This window comes from Erpetoichthys calabaricus, chromosome 1 (genome assembly GCF_900747795.2).
Source record: "Erpetoichthys calabaricus chromosome 1, fErpCal1.3, whole genome shotgun sequence".
NCBI classification, from domain to species: Eukaryota; Metazoa; Chordata; class Cladistia; order Polypteriformes; family Polypteridae; genus Erpetoichthys; species Erpetoichthys calabaricus.
The window spans coordinates 232,682,627-232,705,077 of record NC_041394.2 but is presented as its reverse complement, the minus strand read 5'-3'; the positions used below and the strand labels follow the sequence as shown (position 1 = coordinate 232,705,077).

Here is a 22,451-nt window from a genome sequence, read left to right as displayed (position 1 = left end):
AGTATGGTATTCATGGTGGTGGGTTGCTAAGTCTATTTCTTTGGCAATCTTATTCCAGTATGCTTGATTCTAGTTTGTGGTGGCATTTGATTTCTCAGTTTAACTGTTTGTATTGCACATATTTGTCGTATTGTATTGTCTGTGCTGTTCAATGAGTTCCAGGCACTCATTTATCCATACTTGTATTTGTCTCAGAAGGGTCATAAATCCTTGCCACATTCATTCACTATTCCTGAATATTCTGTTGCCTTTTGTACTATGTTAGCTGATTGTCTTAAGGCTGCAAAAGAGTTTGCTTATCCTTGACAACTCTCATTTCTTTGAAGCAGATCCTTTGACTGATGATCACATCTGCAGTCGTGTCCCCTCATTGCATGGACTTGAGTGACATATGGGAACTATCCTTGACTAGGAAATAGTCCATGCGTATAGCATTATGTTAGGTGGTATTTGAGCAAATTGTAAAATAAAATATTTTTAACAAGTAAGTTGTTCATTAGAGTGAAGGGTGAACAGCGAAGACCATTATCATGTACAGTATGTCTCCAATATGGGCTTTGAAATAACCAACAGGTAGGATCAAGTCCCTTCTTGGCACAAAGTCCAAAGTTGTCTGGAGCTTGGAGTAGAACTCAACGTTTACATCATCAGAACTCACTTCTATTAATGGTATACTGAAATAATGTATAGTCCTGCCAGTTTTAAGACTGCTAACCTTCTTCTTCATTGTCCTTTGGCCCAAGCTACTAGGATCATTCCTCAGCATTCTTGTGTTTGAATGTAGTGCTTGTTATGTACAATATATACCTAGCATAGCTGTACTGTACCAATTCACTGTTTTGATTTAGATCAGGCAAAACTAGATCCTGTTTACATCACCAAGTCTTGTATTGATCCATCCCAATCCTCCTGGACACCCAAATGATGCTGTGCTCGACCCTTGTGAGGGATGATCCCATGTGGAGACTCTATGTAGCCTTTTTGAATTGAGCCTGACTGGGCTGTATAGGTCACCCGCCAGTGAACATTACTACTACTGTTATTATTATTATGTCATGCAGGACATTGATAGATTTTTCTCAGTCTGAAATCTACCCTTGGATCAATTTACCATAGGTAACTCTACAACATGTTTCTAAGGATCATTGAGGTGCTCATGTCACGAATCACACCAATGTCCCAATCCTTAAGGGGTTGTTTCACAGTAAAAGTAATGTATGAATAGTGTGAAGGCCATAAGTACCTATAATAAGAAGCTTTTTTAAAAGAACAGCATCCCAAAAAAAACTGTGTTATATTCAGTAGTCTGCAATTTTTAACATGGAAATGTTAAGTAGGGTTCTCAGGGTCGCATTTATGTTGAAGGGTTCAGTCTTTGTTTTCTTGTATCAGTAGAAGCCAAGGATGATCTGAATTGTAAAATTGCCAAAAGAGTACTGCTTTGTATGATATTTTATTAAATTGAATACAGTAGATAATTTAGGAGTTAACTAAACTCCTCATAAAAATCTGAGATTGTCAGCATCTGGTTATGTATTGCTGAAAGTAAATATAATTTATGCAGTATAGTGAGCAATATGAAAACAAATAAGTCCATTAGTGTAGCCTTTCAATTTAAAGATAATTAAAACAAATAAAAGCAAATACAACTATATTTAATGCAGTATGTTCAAGTATAATTATATTACAATATTAATAGATTGTCAAAAAATATGCATAATTTTAATGGAAGTTTGAATATAGATTCCTAAATGCAGGATATCAAAAAAAAGAATAATCGTTTAAATAATCAGTCTTTTTTATTAAGCTTCTGTTTTTGAACAAGCTGCTATTATAATATGTGCTAATAATCACAATTAAATTAATATTACTCGGAGGTTTTATCTTTTCAGACATTGCAAATCAGTTCAAAAGAAATGCTTTGATGTCTTTTTGGGCATAACTTTTACTGGTGACGAGTTTTGGCAGTACTGACCACTAATGCTTATGGATTATTTACCAATAGGTTTGGTTATAAAGAGAGCACGCATGTTAAACAAACAAAATAAATACATTTCCAATGTTGAGAAAGTTATGTATCTAAAATACAAGGTTTGTGATTGACAAGTAGATTCGGTTACTCTTTATATATGAGTCCAGATACTGCGAGTTGAATGCAGAAATACCATAGATGCAGGTGTTTGAGGCATGCGTTTTATTGGTATGTCATTTGATCCTGTTAACTGTGAAAATTTATTATGCATAAAACATCCAGCCAGGCCAGCTCTGTCCATGATGCCCAAATTATAGGACTTTGTTTAGGCTATATGAATATTTGCACCAATGGATTTGTAATTAATGTCTGGATGTGTTCTAAAATATAAAAGTATGTTTTTCATGTTTTCTACATGTATTACAGGTTTCTTCATTTTTATTAACATTAATGTTAATTGCTGTGTATTCTAGTAATGTTTCTTTTAACAATTAAGTATGAACATGTTGGCCATGGAAGAATACCTGGAATTCAGTTGTTCTCCTTCTAAACATGTGGTATATGTTGCTAAGTCTGAAGTATTTTACTAGTGGAAAACCTGTAGTACTAGGGTGTTGTACCATGTTAGCCATTATGAATGTAGTGAGAAGTGAATCAAAATGACACCCTTTATTGGTTAACTAAAAAGATTACAATATGTAAGCTTTCGAGGCACCTCATCATGCCTGAAGAAGGGGCCTGAGTTGCCTCGAAAGCTTGCATATTGTAATCTTTTTAGTTAGCCAATAAAAGGTGTCATTTTGAGTCACTTCTCACTACTAGTGTAAAAACCTAAAAAAACATTCTATAATGGTTCTGAATCTGAAAAAGTATGTATAAAACTGGTATAACTGCCTTTTCTACTGTATATATTTATAAAGTAAATAATCTGTTCCTCTTTATACAAATACTGGTATATTTTTATGAAGTGGTTTTGAGGACTTTATAAATATAAACATTGCACAAATAACTAACTATAAAAATATTTCTAGTGGCCTGTGACTTGCACAGTATTTTATATAAATTGCCGCTGTAAGAGTAGGTTTAGCCCCTTACTTGCAACTCATCCTCTCAGGATATGCACTGGAACCTACCACCACCTTGAATTCAAACTATAGCCTCCCCAAAACATCATTGAATACCGTAGGTAAATAAAATATTACATTTTAAAACAATTCTTTTGGAATTCCCCAAGAAAAAGCAATTTTCTGGCATATGTTGCTTTTGAAATGTTTAATGCATTGCCAATTGAGAACTTTAACTCTGTAAAAGTTGAAAAACATTGCAGTTTGATCTTTCTTAGAAAATGAATCATCTGTTAGGACAGGTATTGTTTACGAATGTATTTTTTTATGTATCTATTGTCATGTATACCCAACTCCTCCCTTAATGCATTTCCTTTTTTGCAGCTTACAATACCATAGGCTGCTAGTATATGGCCCTGTAAAATGGCACAGTGATACTGTAGTTAGCTTTAGGAAACAAACCTTGAATCTCTAGCCTGTTCCTTGGCTGTGTTAGGTGTGTATGTCCTTCCCTTATCTTCGTTCTCCCCACATCAAAATAGACATGCACGTTAGGTTAATAAGCTTGGAATGTGAGTAGGTGAGTGTGGGCAGGCATGCCCCGGGATAAGCTCATGCTTATTCTGGCACAGTTTCTTGCTTTGTTTCCAGTGCTCCCAGGACATCCTCTGTCTCTCATTACCCTGCACTGCACAAAGCAGGTACAAATAATGGGTGGATGGACTTTACTAATAAGTAATGTGCTTCTTTTTTCTCATGGAACATGCTTAATTAATAAAGAAAGTTCTATACAAAGTAGTAGTTTGACTGCAGGAGAGCTCCAGTCCATTATTAGTCCATCACATTTTTAATAATATCTAATTAATTACCAGAACTACAGAAAAAATAGCCTTTATCATCTTCTGTGTTTCCAATAAGAGTTTATGAGTATAAAAATATATTAATTTTTAATGAGTATTTATAACTTTTTTTTACTTCTTAATTCTTCCCATGGTCACGCCTGCATGTTTACATTTCTTTAATGCTGTTGCTCTCATTTCTTTGGCCCTTCACCAAAATAAAACATACTATTTGAACATTATTAACTACCTTCCCTCATTCAACTTTTCATCACCTAGAGTGCAGTATGGTGTCTTCATACAAAGATTGCAGTGAAATGAGTCTAGTCTCAGAGGTAGAAAACTAATTGCAGAATGTTAGATAGAAAAGATTAGCTCAACACCCTTAGAGAAATACTATTCATTTTCTTATAAAAGGCAAAGCTGTAGCCTTGAGAGGCAAATATAGTATGGCTGCCAAGAAGAAGCCTTATGCCAGTCTGAAAAAAAGCATAAGCATTTTCTTTTTTTTAATCATTGAATGTGTCTTTCACTTTCTTTCATACTACCACAATTAAATGTCAGATTACTGCGGCTGTTCAAGAGTGTTCCTAGAAGCTCCAGGCAATAAGCAGAAGAAATCAAAAAGAAATTAATATCTGACAGCGACAGCACATGTCCATAAGATGTGTTATTGTGTTTTGTCTATTAGTAATACTGCAGAAAAAAGAGAATGTGAACAATTCTTTCTAAAAAGCTGCTTTTCTTCTGAATTCACTTAAATGAACACTTCACCATAGTTTGCAATTGTTTTATATTGAAGCAGCAAATGGTTTTATTCAGTATGCTGAAAGACACTGCCTACATCTCCATGATAATATTTTGTTCTACAGGATGAATTAAACACAAAAGAATACACAGTGAACAGCATAGAAAAGATTTTAAAATATTGTAATTTGTTTGTCATTATTATTTTTTGAAGTGTGACACTACCATTTCAAATTTATAGGTAGTATTGTTCTACATTGTTATTTAAAATTGTTATGTGCTGTATATTATATAATGCTTCATTTGTCGAATTGTGATGCTTATTGTGGCGATTTGTATCCTGGCTAATTAACAAGTGTAATTGTTTTTGCTGCTTTAGAATGGAGAGTAAAAGAGGCTCATATTGCATCAGAAGGGCCTAGTGTTGAAGTTTTACTTAACAAGCTGTATAGTAGAATCTATAGGCCTTAAAGCACAGATCTCTAAGTTTCCTTTATTATGGATGGGACTTTGTTCAATTTAATTGTAAAAAAAGTGCTGCCAACGTACTTTAAGTATGGTGTTCTTACACTCTTGTTTACTACTGCTTCGTGATTAAAGGGGCAATCACTTTATGTCTGAATAACGCTGTGACAGCTCTGTGGCAACTTATACTAAGCAATACAAAGTGTCTTTAGTGTACATTTGCGATAAGCTTCAGGACAAAGCTGACTAGCAGTGCTGCCTGGTCATTATATATAATTTTCATTCCAAGTATCCAGACTTTTTTGTGGTTAGTTGCATGACATTGGGGTATGAGGTTGTCACTGGCATTTTCTGTGGACTGTTTTCTTCCTGGGTTTTCCTATACCCTAACCATATATAAAAGCAAACCTTTTTTGTAAGTAAATTTTCCAGTATTTTATTATATAAAGGAGTAGCCAGTAAGTTTAACATTCTTTTTAATCTTCAGCACATTAGACCTGTAGTTTGAATGACATAGACCATTATAAGATATATCAGAGGCCACCTGGTGAGGGAGTACACATGTGATAAGATGCTTTCTCTGGCACTCTTAGAATACCATGCTGGCTGAAAGTGTTTCTTCTGACTTCTGAGTCCTTGAGTGGGAATTTCAGCTGCCACTAGGTAAGAAAAATGAACATAATAATAAATTGTAGTCCTTTGTTAACCAATAACTGTGCCTATGTCACCTGGAATAGTAGTTATAAATGGATTTATATTGGGTTACTCAAGAAAGACTTCAGGCATCCACTGTTAGCATTTAGATATCTCATTATTCCAAAGCAGTGTCCTCAAGAATTTAAATGACATTCAGAAGAAGATGTGAAAGGCTGAAACTCAAATTGCTAATGACTTCTTACTGCCCAGCAGTTCAAAGAAGAATAGTAGGTAAGTATTTTGCAATAAACAGTTGTCTTTGAGAAATTTTTCTGTCCTTACTACAGCATCCTTTGAATGATTTTCTCCAAGTGGATCTAAGGAAAAGTGTGTTGTCTTTTCATGGTAATATACAATTGTGACACATGCTGTTGCTGAAGGTGCCTAGATGAAGGAATGTGCTGAATAAACTAGCTTTGCACCTTATTGTTAAACAATATGACACTGGCACTACTGTTTTGTTCTAACACAACAGTCCTGTTTTGTTGCTTATACTTTGATAAATCTAAACTGAGTCCTTCTATGTCCTGTTTTAAAACAAAGTAGTACTGTACATCTGCCACTGTGAAAACTGTTCAGTGCTTCTCAGGTGTTGCTGAGCAAATGGCTACATTAAAACCGCTCACTGAGATAATCTGAAGGAATTTGCCCTTAATGAGCATATCTAGCCAGTCATATTTTACTTCAAACTGTATGGATATACAGTATTTGTTTCTGCTAACCAGATTCACCAAAATGTAAATCAAAAACTTTGGACAGATATTGAAATATACAGTATATCAAATGTGGGGGAAGGACTGTTGCAGTCCATTCAGGTTGCAAGAAACATATATATATAAGTAGGACTTTAACATGTGTGAAAAAGTAATATGATAGGTACACTGGAAATACTGTATGCTTTAAGTGCACTTACTGTATATGACAGGATTCAGAACCTGCTGTATCTATAATCTATAATGGAAATGCCCATGGAATCACCACTTGCTGATAATGAATTGAATAAACTGGAGAGCAGCTTTCTATATAAAGGCTCCCGTTTGTGCACAGATGATAAGCAACAATTGGTTAAAAGGGCTAAAGAGAAATAAGTTATCTAACTTGAGCATTGATCTCTTCACTGATCAAGCTTGGCTTTACCATATACATTCACAGTTGCAAGTACATTTCAGATTAATAAATACAAGACAGGAGAAGTTCTTTGCTGTACTTGTGACGTCTATCAAATACATAGTGTTCTGGATATAATTATGAATTTGCATTAAAATAGTAGTCTTATCCAATATCATATGTATGTACATTACATGGCTGGTAAGGTGATGTCTGGAATAAAAAGTACAAGGAAATAGAAGGAGCTATAGTGTTGAAGGCAATAGGACTTTCTTGAAGTGTTCCTGGTCCTGGATGTGGTTTTGGGGAATTTCCAAAAGTAGCTCCTTTATGGGGTATAAAACCATCACAATACCTTTTGAGCGTGGAGTCAGGAGGCAAGTTGGGGCATGGGCCAAACATGGTAGATAGTGTAACCAGAATGCAGTATAAGAGAGAATCTAGGGAGGTGTCAGAGAGAATTCTCTTGTGGTTGTGAAACAGTATTTAGATTGTGAGTAAATGTACAAGCTACTTCTTCATATGGAGCATGGTTCAAACTCTTCATAATCTGGCCCAGGGTGACAATTAGGGGTTTTTTTCTGTTTGTTCTTTTGTTACTTTGTTATGGGATTCTTAGTTCTGGGTTAGGGTAGTAGACAAGGAACCACCTGTCACTTTATCAGACTTTGCAAGTTTTCATTTGCATTGTCCTTCTAAAAATAATTCTCGTATCATTAACTAATTACTAGAATCTGCATTACCTTATAGAACTGCAAATGTTGATTCTTTTTTGGTAGTATTACACAACACCCTTAGGTGCCTTGTGTTTGATGAAAAACTATGTGATGTTAGTAATCAGTCATTAGGGATCATTTGGGAGGTTAACCTTACACTTAAAGAACATCCTTAAACTCAACAATAGGTTAAAAAAGGCTGAAGTTGTATTCTGCATAGTAGCTTGTATCCGGATAAATATTTTGAAATTGCAGTTTACGTGAAGTCAAGTTAATTTGTCATTTCAGAACTTTATCTGTGTGATTGAATACCAAATTCCTCCTAAGCTCAGCACACATCCTTATCACTACCATCAACTGTATAGTTGTAATGACTGCTGTGTCAGTTGTTAATTACCTTTTCATGTCAAAGTATCATATAGGCATTTTATATTGTCTAAAATTGACACATTTCAGCATTAGAATGGATTCTATCCAAAAAGCATGTTACAAAAAAGGGCGGTGAAAATACCAAGTATGTTGAATAAGCAATAATCCTTACTGCCACAGGCATTACCTGGCAGATAATTAGCCTTGTCTTTTTTATTTTTTTTCTTCCTTTAATTCTTTGTCACGTCAGTCAGTTACCTGACCGGCTGGCAATGCCAGCTGTACACAGTATTTTGCTTAGATTACAATCTTTGTTACAAGCTATTTAAAACCTAAGTTGTTACTGTCACACAATCTTCAAGCCTTAAGTAGGAAAAAGAATATCTTTCTTAGTAAATATGTTTTAATTAGAGACACAGCTGAGCAAAATACAAATATAAATTTATCCAAATTTATAATTGTGAAGTCATCAAATAACATGCATTTTTACCCAAGTTGCCTTTTTATGTAAAGTAAGTAGTTTACATTTTTCTCCTTTCCAAGTACTATGTATTTCTCTTATTATACCTGTTTTAATTACAAAATAATTTCTATGTATCTATTGTTCATATCAGTATATATGTGAACCAGTTAAAAACAAAGTAAAGAGCTCTTAAATAGTAAAAGTGTTTTTTATCATGCATCCATCAATCCATCATCAAACTCAAAATATCCAGTTAGGACTAACACTGGGAACAGAGCCTACTCTAGTAGAGGAGGATCGAGACCTTTACAGGGCTCCAGGCCATTGCAGACAACATTCACACACACAGCAACACTAAAGAAAATAAGATTTATAATGGAGGTACCACCATTCAAACCATCTACTATATATTTTAGATTTAAATTGATATAATAGTAAATTTCAAATATATTTAGAGACTAGTACCTCTTTGTGTTCTTCCTAGTTAATCATTGCAACATAAATGTTATTTTTTCATTGCATAACAGAAAAAATATATCTTCCAAGTCAGGAATCATATCATGTATTGTCAAAGATAATAAATTAGCACCTTTGTAATTTATGTGAAACAAAACATACATCTTACAGAGTTTCTAGATGAAGTCCAAGAATGAATTCCATGCACAACTGGAACCACTGTTATAAAGTATTGCTATGTAAATTGTTGGCTAACCCCTTGATCTAAACCTGAATATGAACATAAGCATCAAGTGGAGCAATACTAGGTGGAATTATGTACAACCTGTGAGCAGTGAAGAAATCTATATTGGCTGGTTGAAAGAATAGCTGGTGAAGTGTAACAAGATGTGACAGATTGAGGGTTCAACCAGTTACCTTACCAACAAGCCACCCATCATGTACAGTGCCTTTGACAAGTTGTCTCCAATGCTACTTTGCCTTAAAATAAGATAATCTTAGGTTGTTCCAGGCTACTGAGCCATGGCATACATGAGTCTCATCTTGGCATCACAGATGATTCGTGTGTTAATAAAACTAAAGAATTAATCTTTGATTCAAGGTCATTTGGTGATCTTAGTTCAGTTTTTATTAATGGAGAGAGAGTTGAGCAGGTAATATAATACAAGTGTTTGGGTATTTACTCTGATAGTCAGTTGCATTGGGTCCATCATGTGGAGTATGTTTCTTCTATGGTTGATCAACACCTGCACTTCTTGTGAAGACTTGGGGTCCATGGGTTGGATAAAAAAATTATGTTGTAATTTTATAGAGTAGCTACTGAATCACTTATTTGTTATGTTTTTACTGTGCTTTGGTTTCTAATCCTTACAATATTCAACAGGTAGCCAATGTAAACTGATGAAAAACCAAAAAGTTCTTTAGTGCAAATAAGCAGCATTGGTCCTGTTGAAAGGGAAGTAAAATAGTCTGTACATTATATTCATCAATTTTGTCACATTTTTTTGTCATGTTTGTCACATCAACACACATTGTAATAACAGCTTAGTCATATAATTACACGTATGAGTTGTCATTTAACTGGTTTGGCTGCATTTCCTTGCTTGATAAAGGGTGTCACCTTTTCCCATATTCTCCAAAATGTTGCTTATGGATGAATCACAGTTGCAATAAATATACACAAGCTTTCTTGTCAAGTTTGTTTTTGTATATCCCGACTTTTGCATAGAAAGTTGTGCGCACACACATGCCTGTTTTTCTTCCTGCACAAGTTTTGTAAATCTGACCGCTGGTGTTTCAAACTATAGTTCTCAAGTGTACCGTATTCATCAATATGTTGTGTGCTAACCATATGCTCAGAATCATGGATGTAAAATTTGCTCATGCAATGGAACATCCACATTTATTACTTTACCATTATTTCCGTGGATTTTTCTTTGTAAAATAATTGTTGACTAATTTTATAGTCTCTTACATGTACAGCTGTATTAATTATCCCAATCAATAGTCTTTATCAAAGTCAGATCAAAGCTGACACTTTTGCAATAAATAGTTTATGTAAAGGGAAAGCAAAGCACAAATAGAGCAGATCTGTATAAGGTCATTATTTTCAGTATTATGTACATGTTTAAGATAATAAACAAAATAAATAAACTAATAAAGCACTCTAATGACTGTTAGAGTTTTGACTTTATCTCAAAAAGGTTTTTACCAAAATTTGACTGTATTTAGAAGTGTCACAAAATACATTTAATGATGTTTCAAAATTGGTTATAATCATCTGATTTTACTAAATTTCAAATATCTCCGTATATTGCAAGATATCCTAAAATGACATCTTAGGTACACTGAGATATCTCAAACACACTTTTTGATATACTGTAGTATCTTCAAATAACCTTATGTATAATTCCAAGATATCTTTGAAATGCAATTCAAGACATCTCAAAATGGCTTCATTGGATTTCTTGTCAGTTTAAGGTACTATATCTCATAATAATATCCAAGATACTTTAAATTGCACAAGAAAGTATTTTCATTTTATTGTCCATAATGGACTGGTTGTTATTTCAAGATATCTCCAAATATAATGAGGATGTAAAATGCATGTTACATATCTTCACATTTGTGATAGTTGAAATGTTTTTCAACATCTTAAAATCATTTTATGATATCTTCCAAAAACCAACTCCTTATTTTAATATTTTACATATTTTAAAATGCATTCTAGATATCTCAATTTTAATTTGAGGCCATCCGAAATACACTTTAAAAAACATTGGAATATCCTTTTGAGATGCAGTATTTAAAATACAATTATCAAATATGTTTCCAGATAATAACATCATGTCCATTATGCAAGACCATCTGAAATATATTTCAAGATCTTCCTCTTTCTTTTAAGGTATCTTAAATACATTTTGAGATATCTTAAAATAGGTAGGAACACTTATTGGAAAAATAAGAAATATGAAAGGAAAAGATTTTGAGATATCTCAAGATGAGTTACAGATATCTTAATGTGCATTGGACATATATCAACATGTATTGCACATTTCCTAAAATAAAGAGGAATTTAATTCAATATATTTTGAAATGATTTTAACATATCTGTACAACTGAATTGCATTTTAAAATATCTGGATGTAATTTTAAGTTGCCATATAAATTAACCATTTTTTATTTTTTTCATTTCTTTGAAATTCAGAATGATAGAGCCTAATATATTCAGCAAAGTAAAGCAGTAAATTCCGATAGGGAATTTTGACTTAAAATTTTTTCAAAAGTACTTAATACCGATATGAGCCAAAAGTGCCCATAGTGTTCAGGGTCATTCCTGGCAATAATGATAACCAGGCAGGGGCCACCAATGGACCCTCAATGTCACAGTCCTTACATAACAAATTTGTACTGACTCAGCTTCTGCCTAGGTTAGCTATTTAACCAGGATCCCTGGAGCTATGACACTGTAGAACTGCGTAATTCCCCACCATGCCATCCAGGGATTTTTAAAGTTATTTTAACTAATCAGTATATAATAATTTTTTAAATCTTACAGTCAAAAACTAGAAAAAAACTGTAATAAATAAAGTGGAACTTGGCAAATTTAATTATTGGAGCAACCAGTAATATATTCTGTAGGTTCACAGCCTTAACTTTTGGGAAGCAATTCTGCTTAGCCCTCTGTATCTATAAAGTTTAGACTCCATCTGAGCACAGTTGAATTGCTTTGTTAATGACCTGCATTTTTATAACCATATTCTGCAACTGTTGAAACAAAAACAATTACAATAGGAAAAACAGTAGAATATTTGGTTGCTGCCATCATATGGTTGATATAGACATTGCAGCCAAGGAGGAACTATCTATTTATTCATTTGCTGAACCTACCTTTTAGATTACAGTAGTATGTGGATGGTTGCAGTTACTATTTGATTATAGTCTCAAATTCATTGTCTTTTATTTGATTTATTGTTATATTATTATTATTTTCCTACTACTGAAGTACATCTCTGTGATGATTCCCACACATTGTGTTTTACTTTTCTAAGATACACAAAACTTTTTGACATAGAACTGCATTTTGTCACTGTGACGTGTGTCTACAAAGTGATTAAACCAGAGTAGCCAAGGTACTTTTTAAAGTAGCCCCACATGTGGATGCCCTATCACACATACCTCTGTTTTCTTCTTTGTGCTGTGAAAGACTTTGGTTGAACAACTGGCTATTCTTGACCCAATACTGTAATCTGTTATTTGACATAGTATTTGGCACAAGAAAATTACACAAGGAACAAGAATTATACACTACATGGCAATCACATGAAAGACTTGAAAGACTGAAATTCTACAGTTTTTTTATGTTGCATTTGGATGTATCCCTGTGATAAATTTAATCCAAGAGTTTCATTACTATCTTTACACCTAATGCCTTCCACCACAACATAAATTCCATCAGTTAATGCTACTTCTTTTAATAAACAATTGGATTAGATGGGTTATATTTTTAGATATTTCATGGTCTGAATCAATCAATATGAATTACATTTGTTTTTTAAATCATTTTAAAATATTCTCTGAATGGATGGGGAGAGTTACATTATATACCTTCAGCTATCAAATTAACATCAGTAAACAGTAACAAGAAAATCTCAATGGGGAAAAAGTTATGATGGTTTGCAAAGAATTATTCATTTAAATTGCACCCGCAAAAGCAGATAAAATAGCTATTTATGTTTTTGAACTGCAATTCTTCAGCTTCAACTTTATTGTCATATGTACTCAGTACAATCAAAATCTTATTCTGCATTTCCTCCAGCAATAATCAAGAATACACAGCAACAGACAAGAATACAAAAAAGAAAAACACTCAGGTGGATAAAAAAATGGAAATACAAACAGAATTAAGAGTGCACATGCAAATAAATAAATGATTCAGTGTAAGCTCTGCAGGTATATAGTCTCAAGATGGCCTTCCATCCTCCAGACATAAGCTAGCCTGTAGTGCTGAGAAGAGGGGCAGTGGATGGGTTTTATTTACAAGCCTGATTAAGAAAACTGTCTTCCAACCTTGTTGTTCTAGCTGTTACGTTCTTGTAACATCTCCCTGATGGTACCAGTATGAACAGTTCATGTTGTGGGTGGGTTATGTCCTTAATAATGCTATGGGCCCTCCTATGAACTCTGGTGTTATAGATGTCCTCTAGTGCAGAGAGTGCTGTTCCAATGATATTTTGCATGGATTTTACCTCCTGCTGAAGGGCCTTGCGGTCCCATGCTGTACTGTTCCCAAACCAGACAGTGATGGAGTAGGTAAGGATACTCTCAATTGTGCATCTGTAGAAGTTGCTGAGGATCCTGCTTGGCATGCCAAACTTCCTCAGCCTTCTCAGAAAATACAAACACTACCCGCCAGGTCTGTGATGTGGTAGGTCCAAGTGAGAGCCTTTTGAGATGTTAATGCCAAGAAGCCATGTGTCCACTCTCTCCACCTCAGTCTTTCCAATGTAAAGTTGTGGGTGCTGACCTCTCTTCCACCATGTGTCAATAATTATCTCTTTCATTTTGCTGGTGTCAAAAAAAAAAAAGATTACCGTCTGGACACAATTGCATGATTATGAAAAAATGGCAATAACCAGGGACACTTACAACCATCTTTATGGGTCCAGGGTATGGGTGTAAGTTGTATTTTGCACAGATACTTGTAAAATGTGTTTTTTGCTGCCCTATTTGTCCCAGAGGAGTGTTCATGCCACAAAATGTACATATTTTGAAAACTATCACTCACGTTACAGTGGGAGTCACAATTATTCTAGACTCGTGTTTACTGTCTGCCTTGGATGTGTATCACTTACTGGTAGGAGATGGTTAGAGAGTGCAGGAAATATGGGAAGCAAACACTCAAGGTACCTAAAGGCTATAAAATGTTATCTGTTATTAGCATTTGATAGCAAAGAAGTAAGAAGGTAATTGGATTCCAGGTCACTTGATGCATGAGGTAGGCACAAAACTAAAATGGTTAAAATCAAGCAACAGTAAGTAATGGTACAGTATTTTTAAGGCAACACATACGGTAAGAAAATTTGTTGCAAATAAAGCAGCAGTAATTGTAACATTTTGAAAACTTCTGATTAAGTGCCCTAAATAGAGTACTCGTACTAGTGACCCCACTACCCAAAAGCTCGAACCTGCTAAGCCTTTTAGGCAGCAGGTCATTCAGGTCACACAAGTAGTAAGATTAAAAAAAGGCTTTGGTTGTTCAATTGATTTCTGCAGTTAAGATTTCATGTCATTAATGGTTTGTTCACAAAGTCATTAGTTAGTATTCCATAGTAGACTCACTTTCCCATCCTTATGAGCAGTGGGACAAGAAGTATCCTTCTGCTGCTGCATATCTTTCCAGAAATGTCACAGATGGCTGAGGAAATTGTGTTATTTCAGATTTCCTTGGTCCCTAGATTCTAGACTGGGCAGCATCCATGCTCAGACATGTACCAGAGAGATGTAGCTAGCCTAGGATGCAGACTGTACACTGCATATTAGCCAAGTATTGTAAAAATCGGCACAAGTGTGCTTCACATGAACATTTTGGCTGCTACAGGCATCCTACTTCTGAGGAAACTCTGCTCATTATAAAATTGTTCCTATATAAGTCTTTGAATCTGTGGCCATACCAATTGTTAGGAGTTTGGCTCAGCTCTGTTCTTCCACATTAAAAGTTTTATTTGGCTTGAAAGGAAAAAAACTTCTGGGGATCCAAAGAAATTGTTTTATGTCTTGTGTTTTTTTTATATATGGCTGGTGCGTAATTTTATTGGCTGTACCATTTTAAGATGACAATATATTTTTTGAATGTTCTACTAAATCTGGAGCTACTGGTGGCTTGAAGACGCTGGCATACAAAATGAGTGTTATTTACTTGCTCCTTAGTATAGCTACTACAATGAAAAGGAATGTAGATTTTTTTTTGCACCATTTAAATAGAGGTCGCATGCAGTTAATGGTCATCCCATTCCAAGTTTTAAATGCAGAATATATTCATATGAAGCATGTAATGACTGTCCAAATGGACCACCTCTTTCACCAAAGCCTACTTATGTAGGCATGTGATTATACGTTTGGCAAATTCCATCAAGCACTATGCTTTACATAGGTTTCATGAATATATATAGTCTAGATCTATTGTTATGTGTTCTTTTAAATTGCCATTTTATAGTGTCATTTTGTATTTAGCAAATGAGTTATTTTAGAAAGCAGCCACCTACAGTACTTAGGTGTGTTATTTGCATCAGCAGAATATTCAAATTAATGCTGAAGAAACTGGAATTGCTTGTAATGATGGTTCTTTTTTTCCCTCTGTCTTGAAAATGAAATAAGCTTGGGTGCCAGCACAATCTTTGTTAAATTAAAAAAAAAAAAAAGAATTTCTATTCAATACACAGAAGACTACATTCCAGTGAAGACTAGTCCATTCCTATATCATGTTTAATAAAATACATGTCAGTGAGCCTGACAGAAGTAATGTTGCGAGAAATCTACATTTAAATTCTTTCTCCAGATAACTGTTCTTTTACATTATTCTCAGGCTCTTGCTGCTCTTTATGTGTTTGTTAAGTAGCAGAGATGGCTGGAAAATAAAGATGCTTATAGAAAATGTATTGTTATTAGCACGTAGTGCTGGTGAATTGAGAAAGGAAGATATCTATTTGGCAAATCATATCACAGTCTACAGTACAATTCGGTATTTGCACAAGCTGCATCTTACAATTGATGGTTCACTGCATCATTTAATTTTTGAATGCTTTATTTATACAGTAAATGTACAGTACATGTAATTTATATCAAAGACAGGTAATAGCAAATATTTTAATTACTCTGTCTCTTGCTCTGTGTACCTTCAACGCCTTTCCTTTATATCTGAGTGTGTGTGAATGTCTCTTCACCAGTGCTTGTTCTCTTGAGTGCATTCCCGTAAAGCCTGCTTTTTGGATTCATTTATACTTGCCGTCTTTGAAGTTGACTCTGTCACCGTGCTTCATATGCCTTTACTCCTTCTTGTGTGTTCCACACTCGCACTTCCTCTTTCATCGTGTCTCCAAAGTCAGATTGACCAACCACACCAAAGCCAAACTGACTAAGATTGCTGATGAAGGATTGGACACATAGATCTTAGTGTTTTATCATATAGTAAATGACTATGCAAACGTTTTATGTAGTTCCACAGCAGAAAGCTTCACCACCTCATTGGACTTGAGCTTGGTTCATTTCCATGGTTATCTCTCTTCTCTGTGTAGTTTTCACATATCCCCTGTATTCATTTTGGCCTTCCTAAGAGAGTCTGGCATCTTCCTACATTCTGAAGATCCAGGCTGCATCAAACTACTCTGGTGTGAGTATAAATATGGTGTGTTGGGTTCCTGCCTTGCATTGTTACTACCAAGAAATACTGTTAACTCCCTGTGGCCCCCATGTATGTGATGCCCTTTCTAAAGTTCCACTGCACTTTTCCAAACCAACTTCATCCAAGAAATGGCCTTCAACAGGGTGTTAGTCTAGGCCTCTAATGCATACACTTAAACTGAATCAATTTAGTTTTGACATTTATCTTAACATTCACATCTTTGGGATGAGGGAGGAAACTGGAGAATACTTAAAAAAAAAAAAAAATTAAAGCAAATGAGTGACCAGGCCTGAAAACAAACCTTGATATCTGGACATGTTAGCCAGCAGTAACCTCTGCCCTCAGTTGCCATCCTGTAACAACATTAATAAATCATTAAAACAATTTCAAATTAGAGAGATTTCTCTGACACATATTCATTAGGAAGTGTTATACGAAGCAAAAATAAGTTGTGGACAAAATTGCAAGCTAATGTCATAACCACATAAAGTTACAAAATGTGCACATTGTTATATGTGTATGCATTTAAAATACATTATGTATGCTGGTGTGTGTCTAATTTACATTTATAACATATGAGTGCAGATTATCTGAATTCACAGAGGCTTTCACTTTTGACTTCTTTTAATTATTAACTTTCTTTTGCCATGCTAAGAGTATTGTGTCTTTAGTAGTATGTTTGTGAAAGAAAAATAGCTGAATAATTGTAGGAGTAACTTTGTGAAGGTAAAGCATTGGATTTATTATTTAAGTCATCTTAAACTTTTAAGTCATAATGTGATACAGGTTTTTATTTTGTCAGTGAGAGCTTTAAGAGTTGCACATAGTTTATTGTATTTAATAATATGAGGTACATTTTTCTTTCTCTTTTAAATGTTACCTGTCCAATCACTCATGGAGAAAAAGGCTTTAAAAATTCAACTATGTATAAATTACTTTGGCCCCACTATATTTGTAGCTTTTTCAAATCATTTGCAAGCCATTTTATCCACAGCATAGCTTTCTAGATTTGTAGAACTTCAGGGATTTGCTTAAGGTCAGCACTCTGCATGCAGCAAAGGCAAGTCATTCAATTACTAGGCTGCCTGCCCAAATGATTCCTTTCACCTTTGACTGGCACTGGGTGGAGCAGCACCTGGATAACTTAGAGAATAAAAAATTCTAAATTGTCAGGATCTGCTCATCTCTGGTTAGTAATTGAGCCGTCAGTCTGGTATGTCATTCTGTAGTTGCTGGGTGTTACAAGTAATCATAGGAGCCCATCTATAGTGTAGCAGAAGACTAAAACACCACAGTATAAAAGGTGAAAAATGTAACAGTTGTAAATAAATAAATAGAATTGCAAATAAAATTGAAAATAAGATGTAACAAGCAGTGAGTGTAAAAAATGTTAATTATTTTAAACATTTACGTTAATTGCATATGGTAAAAAATAACATTTATGCAAACCAGAGGCTTATCCATGACATAGTAAACAAATTTAGTCTTCATTTTTTTTATACTCATATTTATGTTTTTTCCATCAATAAACTGATATTTCTTTTTATCATGTTTTTAAATAAGCTCAATGAGCAATTTGACTTTCAGAAGATATTCATGCCAAAGACCCCTTGTAGACTGAAGGTGGTAATTGCAACTTGCCCCGATGTGTTAGTGTGCTCATAATTAACTGATGTTCCGATAAGGCTTTGCACCTTCGTTCCTAGAATAAGCTTCAGCTCATGTCAGGCCCAAACTGAATAACTGGATAGTAAAAATGAGTGGATGGTAAAGTAAAAAATGCTCTTTAGAGCTTAAGGAATAAATACGCAGGTGTTAACTGGTTTTGGTAGAAGATTATATCTCATTGCTACAGATGCACATATTAATGTACAGATGAGAGATACATTTGAAACGTCAATTGCATAAATATTGTAATTATTAGTTTTTGTTTTGTTTTGTGTTAATTTCATTTATTGTAAAGCATACTACATATTCATACCAGTTCAACCTTGATTTCTTTTTCATGCCATAACCATTGTTTTCCTTTCTTCACCTATAGAAAAGGATGGATGATATAAGTTCAATGATGTACTTGAGGCTGTTTGAGGTAATGGTTCATTCTTAAATGTTCCTGTTTTGTTCTGTGATGGTCTGTCTCTCAGAATTAAAATGTCTTCATATGATGCAGCTTATCTTGAAAACAAATGTCAAATAAAAACGTGGCAGGTGGTGATTACTACTATACGGGAATGTGTTTCAAATATGATTACAAGGAAGATTGTACTAAGAGATATGAACATTATGGCAACAGTGGTAAAAATTTCATTTAGTAGCCATAGTGCTTCAGTATTTATTGTTTTACTAATACATTGAAATTTGTAAACAGCAGTTGTGAGGCTTGGTTTTAGTGTATTTGTGTTGAACACAAACAGAATTAGTTCCGTTTAATTTTAATTTTTGAAAGCATGTCTGATGGGTTTGTTTTTTATGTAGTATCACATTGAGCAACTACCATACTGATATACCTGTTTTAACTTTATTCCTTGCAGAGTGTACCTACATAAGGCAAAGCATTTGATGGTTTTTTTTTTTTCAAGCAGAATAAAACCTTCCTTGGAAAGCCTAAACCATAAGTTGAGCCACATGCAGTAGTAGACTTACTCAAACATGCTAAATTCAATCTCTACCGACTATCTGTGTCTACGGTAAACAGTTTTAGTCACTGTAACCTCAAAATAAATGGACCAATTCTTAAGAAATTTTATGCACAATTTGCAGTCCTTGGTCATAAGAGGTGATTAGGTTTTAGGTTAATTTCAACTAGTCAGTTCAAACTTATAAACTTTTTTAGAGTCAATATAATACCCAAACCATTGCTCAGAAGTTCCCAAAATCTGACATATGCATTCAAGATTTTGGAAGAAAGATTTAATGTCCTTTTAGTTTAGTTTAAAGCTCATCCTTTGAGTTTTTAAAGTTATATATTTTGGTCAATTTATACCACATGAGATACATGTTGTAAATATGAAGATAGTCAAGTGCTTGCCACATTAGACTTTTTAGTTATTTTTTTCAATTTTACTGTTTTATATCCAGCATTTATTTGTAATATTATGTATGACTTTATATTTTTTGTGTCATTATACTAACAATATATAGGCATGTTTTATTTCTGCTTAATTTAAAATATTAAATTTTGGTGATGACATTTGCGAAGTCATGACATATAAGAGGTGAGATTGAAGTTCCACATTTTAGTCATCTCTTAATATATTTAGTTGCCCATTTGCAATCATCATCAGGTACTGGTATGCTCATTGGAGTGATTTTGCAGTTACATAATAACTCTTGCTGAATGTTACTGTAAACGTACCCAGTCACTTAAACATACAGTAATAAAACTATTCAATTGCAGTGACTATTACAATGCAGACGTGGTATAATTATACATTATTTTTTGACTTATTTACTGTATGTTCGGTATCTACTTACTCCCTCCAGTACCTGCTCTCATTGGGCTGGAGAGAGCATCAGACTCTGTATTGCGTACTGTTACACTGCAAACAATAAACTATTGCCTTCATTATTTTATCACAAATACAAAATTTGACTTTACCATGATTTCTGCTGCTTTATTAGGGTTTTAAGACATATTTTGGACAATTTTTTTTAACGATCATGAAAAATAAAGTCAAACTTCTACTGCCGATGTTCTTTTCTGTTATAACAAATTTAACTAATATTTAGAAACAAAATAATGACTAAGAAATTTGCATCACTCAGATTATAAGGAGTGGCCTTTATTATGTAATCATCAAATACAGAGAAAAATCATTACTAAATGAAGAAAAGAAAAAAAACACATCCAAAAGAGATTGTTGTACCACTGCAATATACTAGACTATAATGTTATATATTTGATACTAGGTCAGACTTTATGACCCTACCTGTCTTACTGTTGAGCAAGGCCTACATAATATTCAGTTTTCAAAGCACAAGTGAGACCACTTAGTAAAAATGTAATCCCATTTTAACTATAATTTGACACCCTCATTAAAATACATTTAAAATATGCTTACGGCTGCCTTAATCTGGTTTACTTTGGATGACGTATTCCTTGAGACTTGTTTTGATAGCTCCAGGAAAGTCATTCTAGCACACACAACATGTCCACTTGAGTGCACTGTGTTTCTGAAATTAATCGGTTTTAATTATTGTTTTTATACTATGAACACCTGGAATGTAATGAAATATGACCTCTCTTTTTACTGTTATGCTTTGTATCATAACACTTATGTGATTCACACTTCTTACTAGACATACGCTAAACATAGACAATATTGTGTTGTTCCTCTATTCATGTACACAGAGAAATTAAACTAATGTTTTAATTTCCAACATTAGTGTTCTCAGCATTGTCCGAGCATAGAGTTCATATGAAACACAGTAGGAAAGATGTACTTCTAAAAATTTCAAATTCAGGTTGAGCATTCCTAATCCAAAATGTTTGGGACCAGAAGTGTTTTGTATATTTTCAGATGTTGGAATATTTGTATATACATATTTAGATATCTTAGGGATGGGACCCAAGTCTAAACACAGAATTTATGTTTATTATACACTTTATACACATAGGCTGAAGGTAATTTTATGCAGTATTTTTAATAATTTTGAACATCTAACAAAGTTTGAGCATAGAAGTATCAGCAGAATACTGTATCGGCTAGTAAATAAAAGCAAGAACAAACAACAGCAGAGTTTCAGTCTGAACCTACAATGTTATGTTTTGATTAAATGGATACTGTTGCCTCTAAGTTGTTTTTTATTTCAGGGTGCTGCACAGCACTTTTGATAGTGCCACGCAGCCTGTTGCTGCGCCATTCACTGCCCTTCCTGAACCTCTCAAAATTCCACCTTTCGTTGTATGTTTTTGATGCTTCACAGTCCTTAGCACTTCACAGTGGACCACCTACCCCTGCTCATCAGTCGTGTGTTGGTGATTTGCTCCACACAATACTCGAAGGGGACACCTCTCTACTCGTTGTCCTCGTGTTGGTGCTTTGTGGCACTTGATACTTCATGGGGGGATTGATGAAAGCAGTCATAAAATGTAAGTTCCAGCTAATGTAGTAATCACACCCATTCATCATTACAAAAACTAAAGGGAATATTGGTGGGCAAGTGAGGTCAGATGAGGAATTTACAGCTTGTGACCTCATGTCAGGCTCCATAGGTTTTGAAGCATTTTAGAATTTCAGATTAGGGATGCTCAACCTGTATATGTGATGAGACAAATTATCTTGTTTTTACCTACCAGGTTAGGAGGTAGATAAAGCTGTGCATTTGTTACTAGCAGTTTTACTTTTCCCACATTATTTTTAGCCATTGATCAATAAATATATATTTTGTTATGAATGTTTGGAACACTTTGCACCTAGTAATACTCACACTTACATGAGCTCTACTCAACCTTTCACCAGTGAAACCAACGTCTCTTTAAAATGACCTTGAAAGGGAGTCAATAAAATAGCACAGAAGCATCTATTTTTGACCAAAGTAAATGCAAATAAGAACAGTTACTTGATGTGCAGCAGCTAACAGCCAAACATTAAAAAAAAAAATAAATAAAAAAAAACTGTCACTGGTGGCTAAATTAGCATGGGCTTAACCTTCAT

The 22,451-nt window shown here is 34.2% G+C and overlaps 1 protein-coding gene and 1 long non-coding RNA gene across 11 annotated transcripts in view; one reads left to right on the top strand and one right to left on the bottom strand.

The window, feature by feature from the left end:
• Window positions 1-22,451, bottom strand: part of LOC127528813 (uncharacterized) — a 97,556-nt gene that overhangs the window by 31,267 nt on the left and 43,838 nt on the right. The window lies entirely within an intron of this gene.
• The window catches only part of cadps2 (Ca++-dependent secretion activator 2), an 874,989-nt gene that overhangs the window by 841,189 nt on the left and 11,349 nt on the right, over window positions 1-22,451 (top strand). For 5 of the 10 annotated variants that reach the window (XM_051929757.1, XM_051929759.1, XM_051929749.1 and 2 more), the window contains one exon: window positions 18,836-18,883. The exons of the other annotated variants lie outside the window; for them this stretch is intronic. In XM_051929757.1, coding sequence (XP_051785717.1) covers window positions 18,836-18,883 — 48 coding nt within the window. The remainder of the gene's footprint in view (window positions 1-18,835; window positions 18,884-22,451) is intronic. 10 annotated transcript variants of the gene reach the window in all.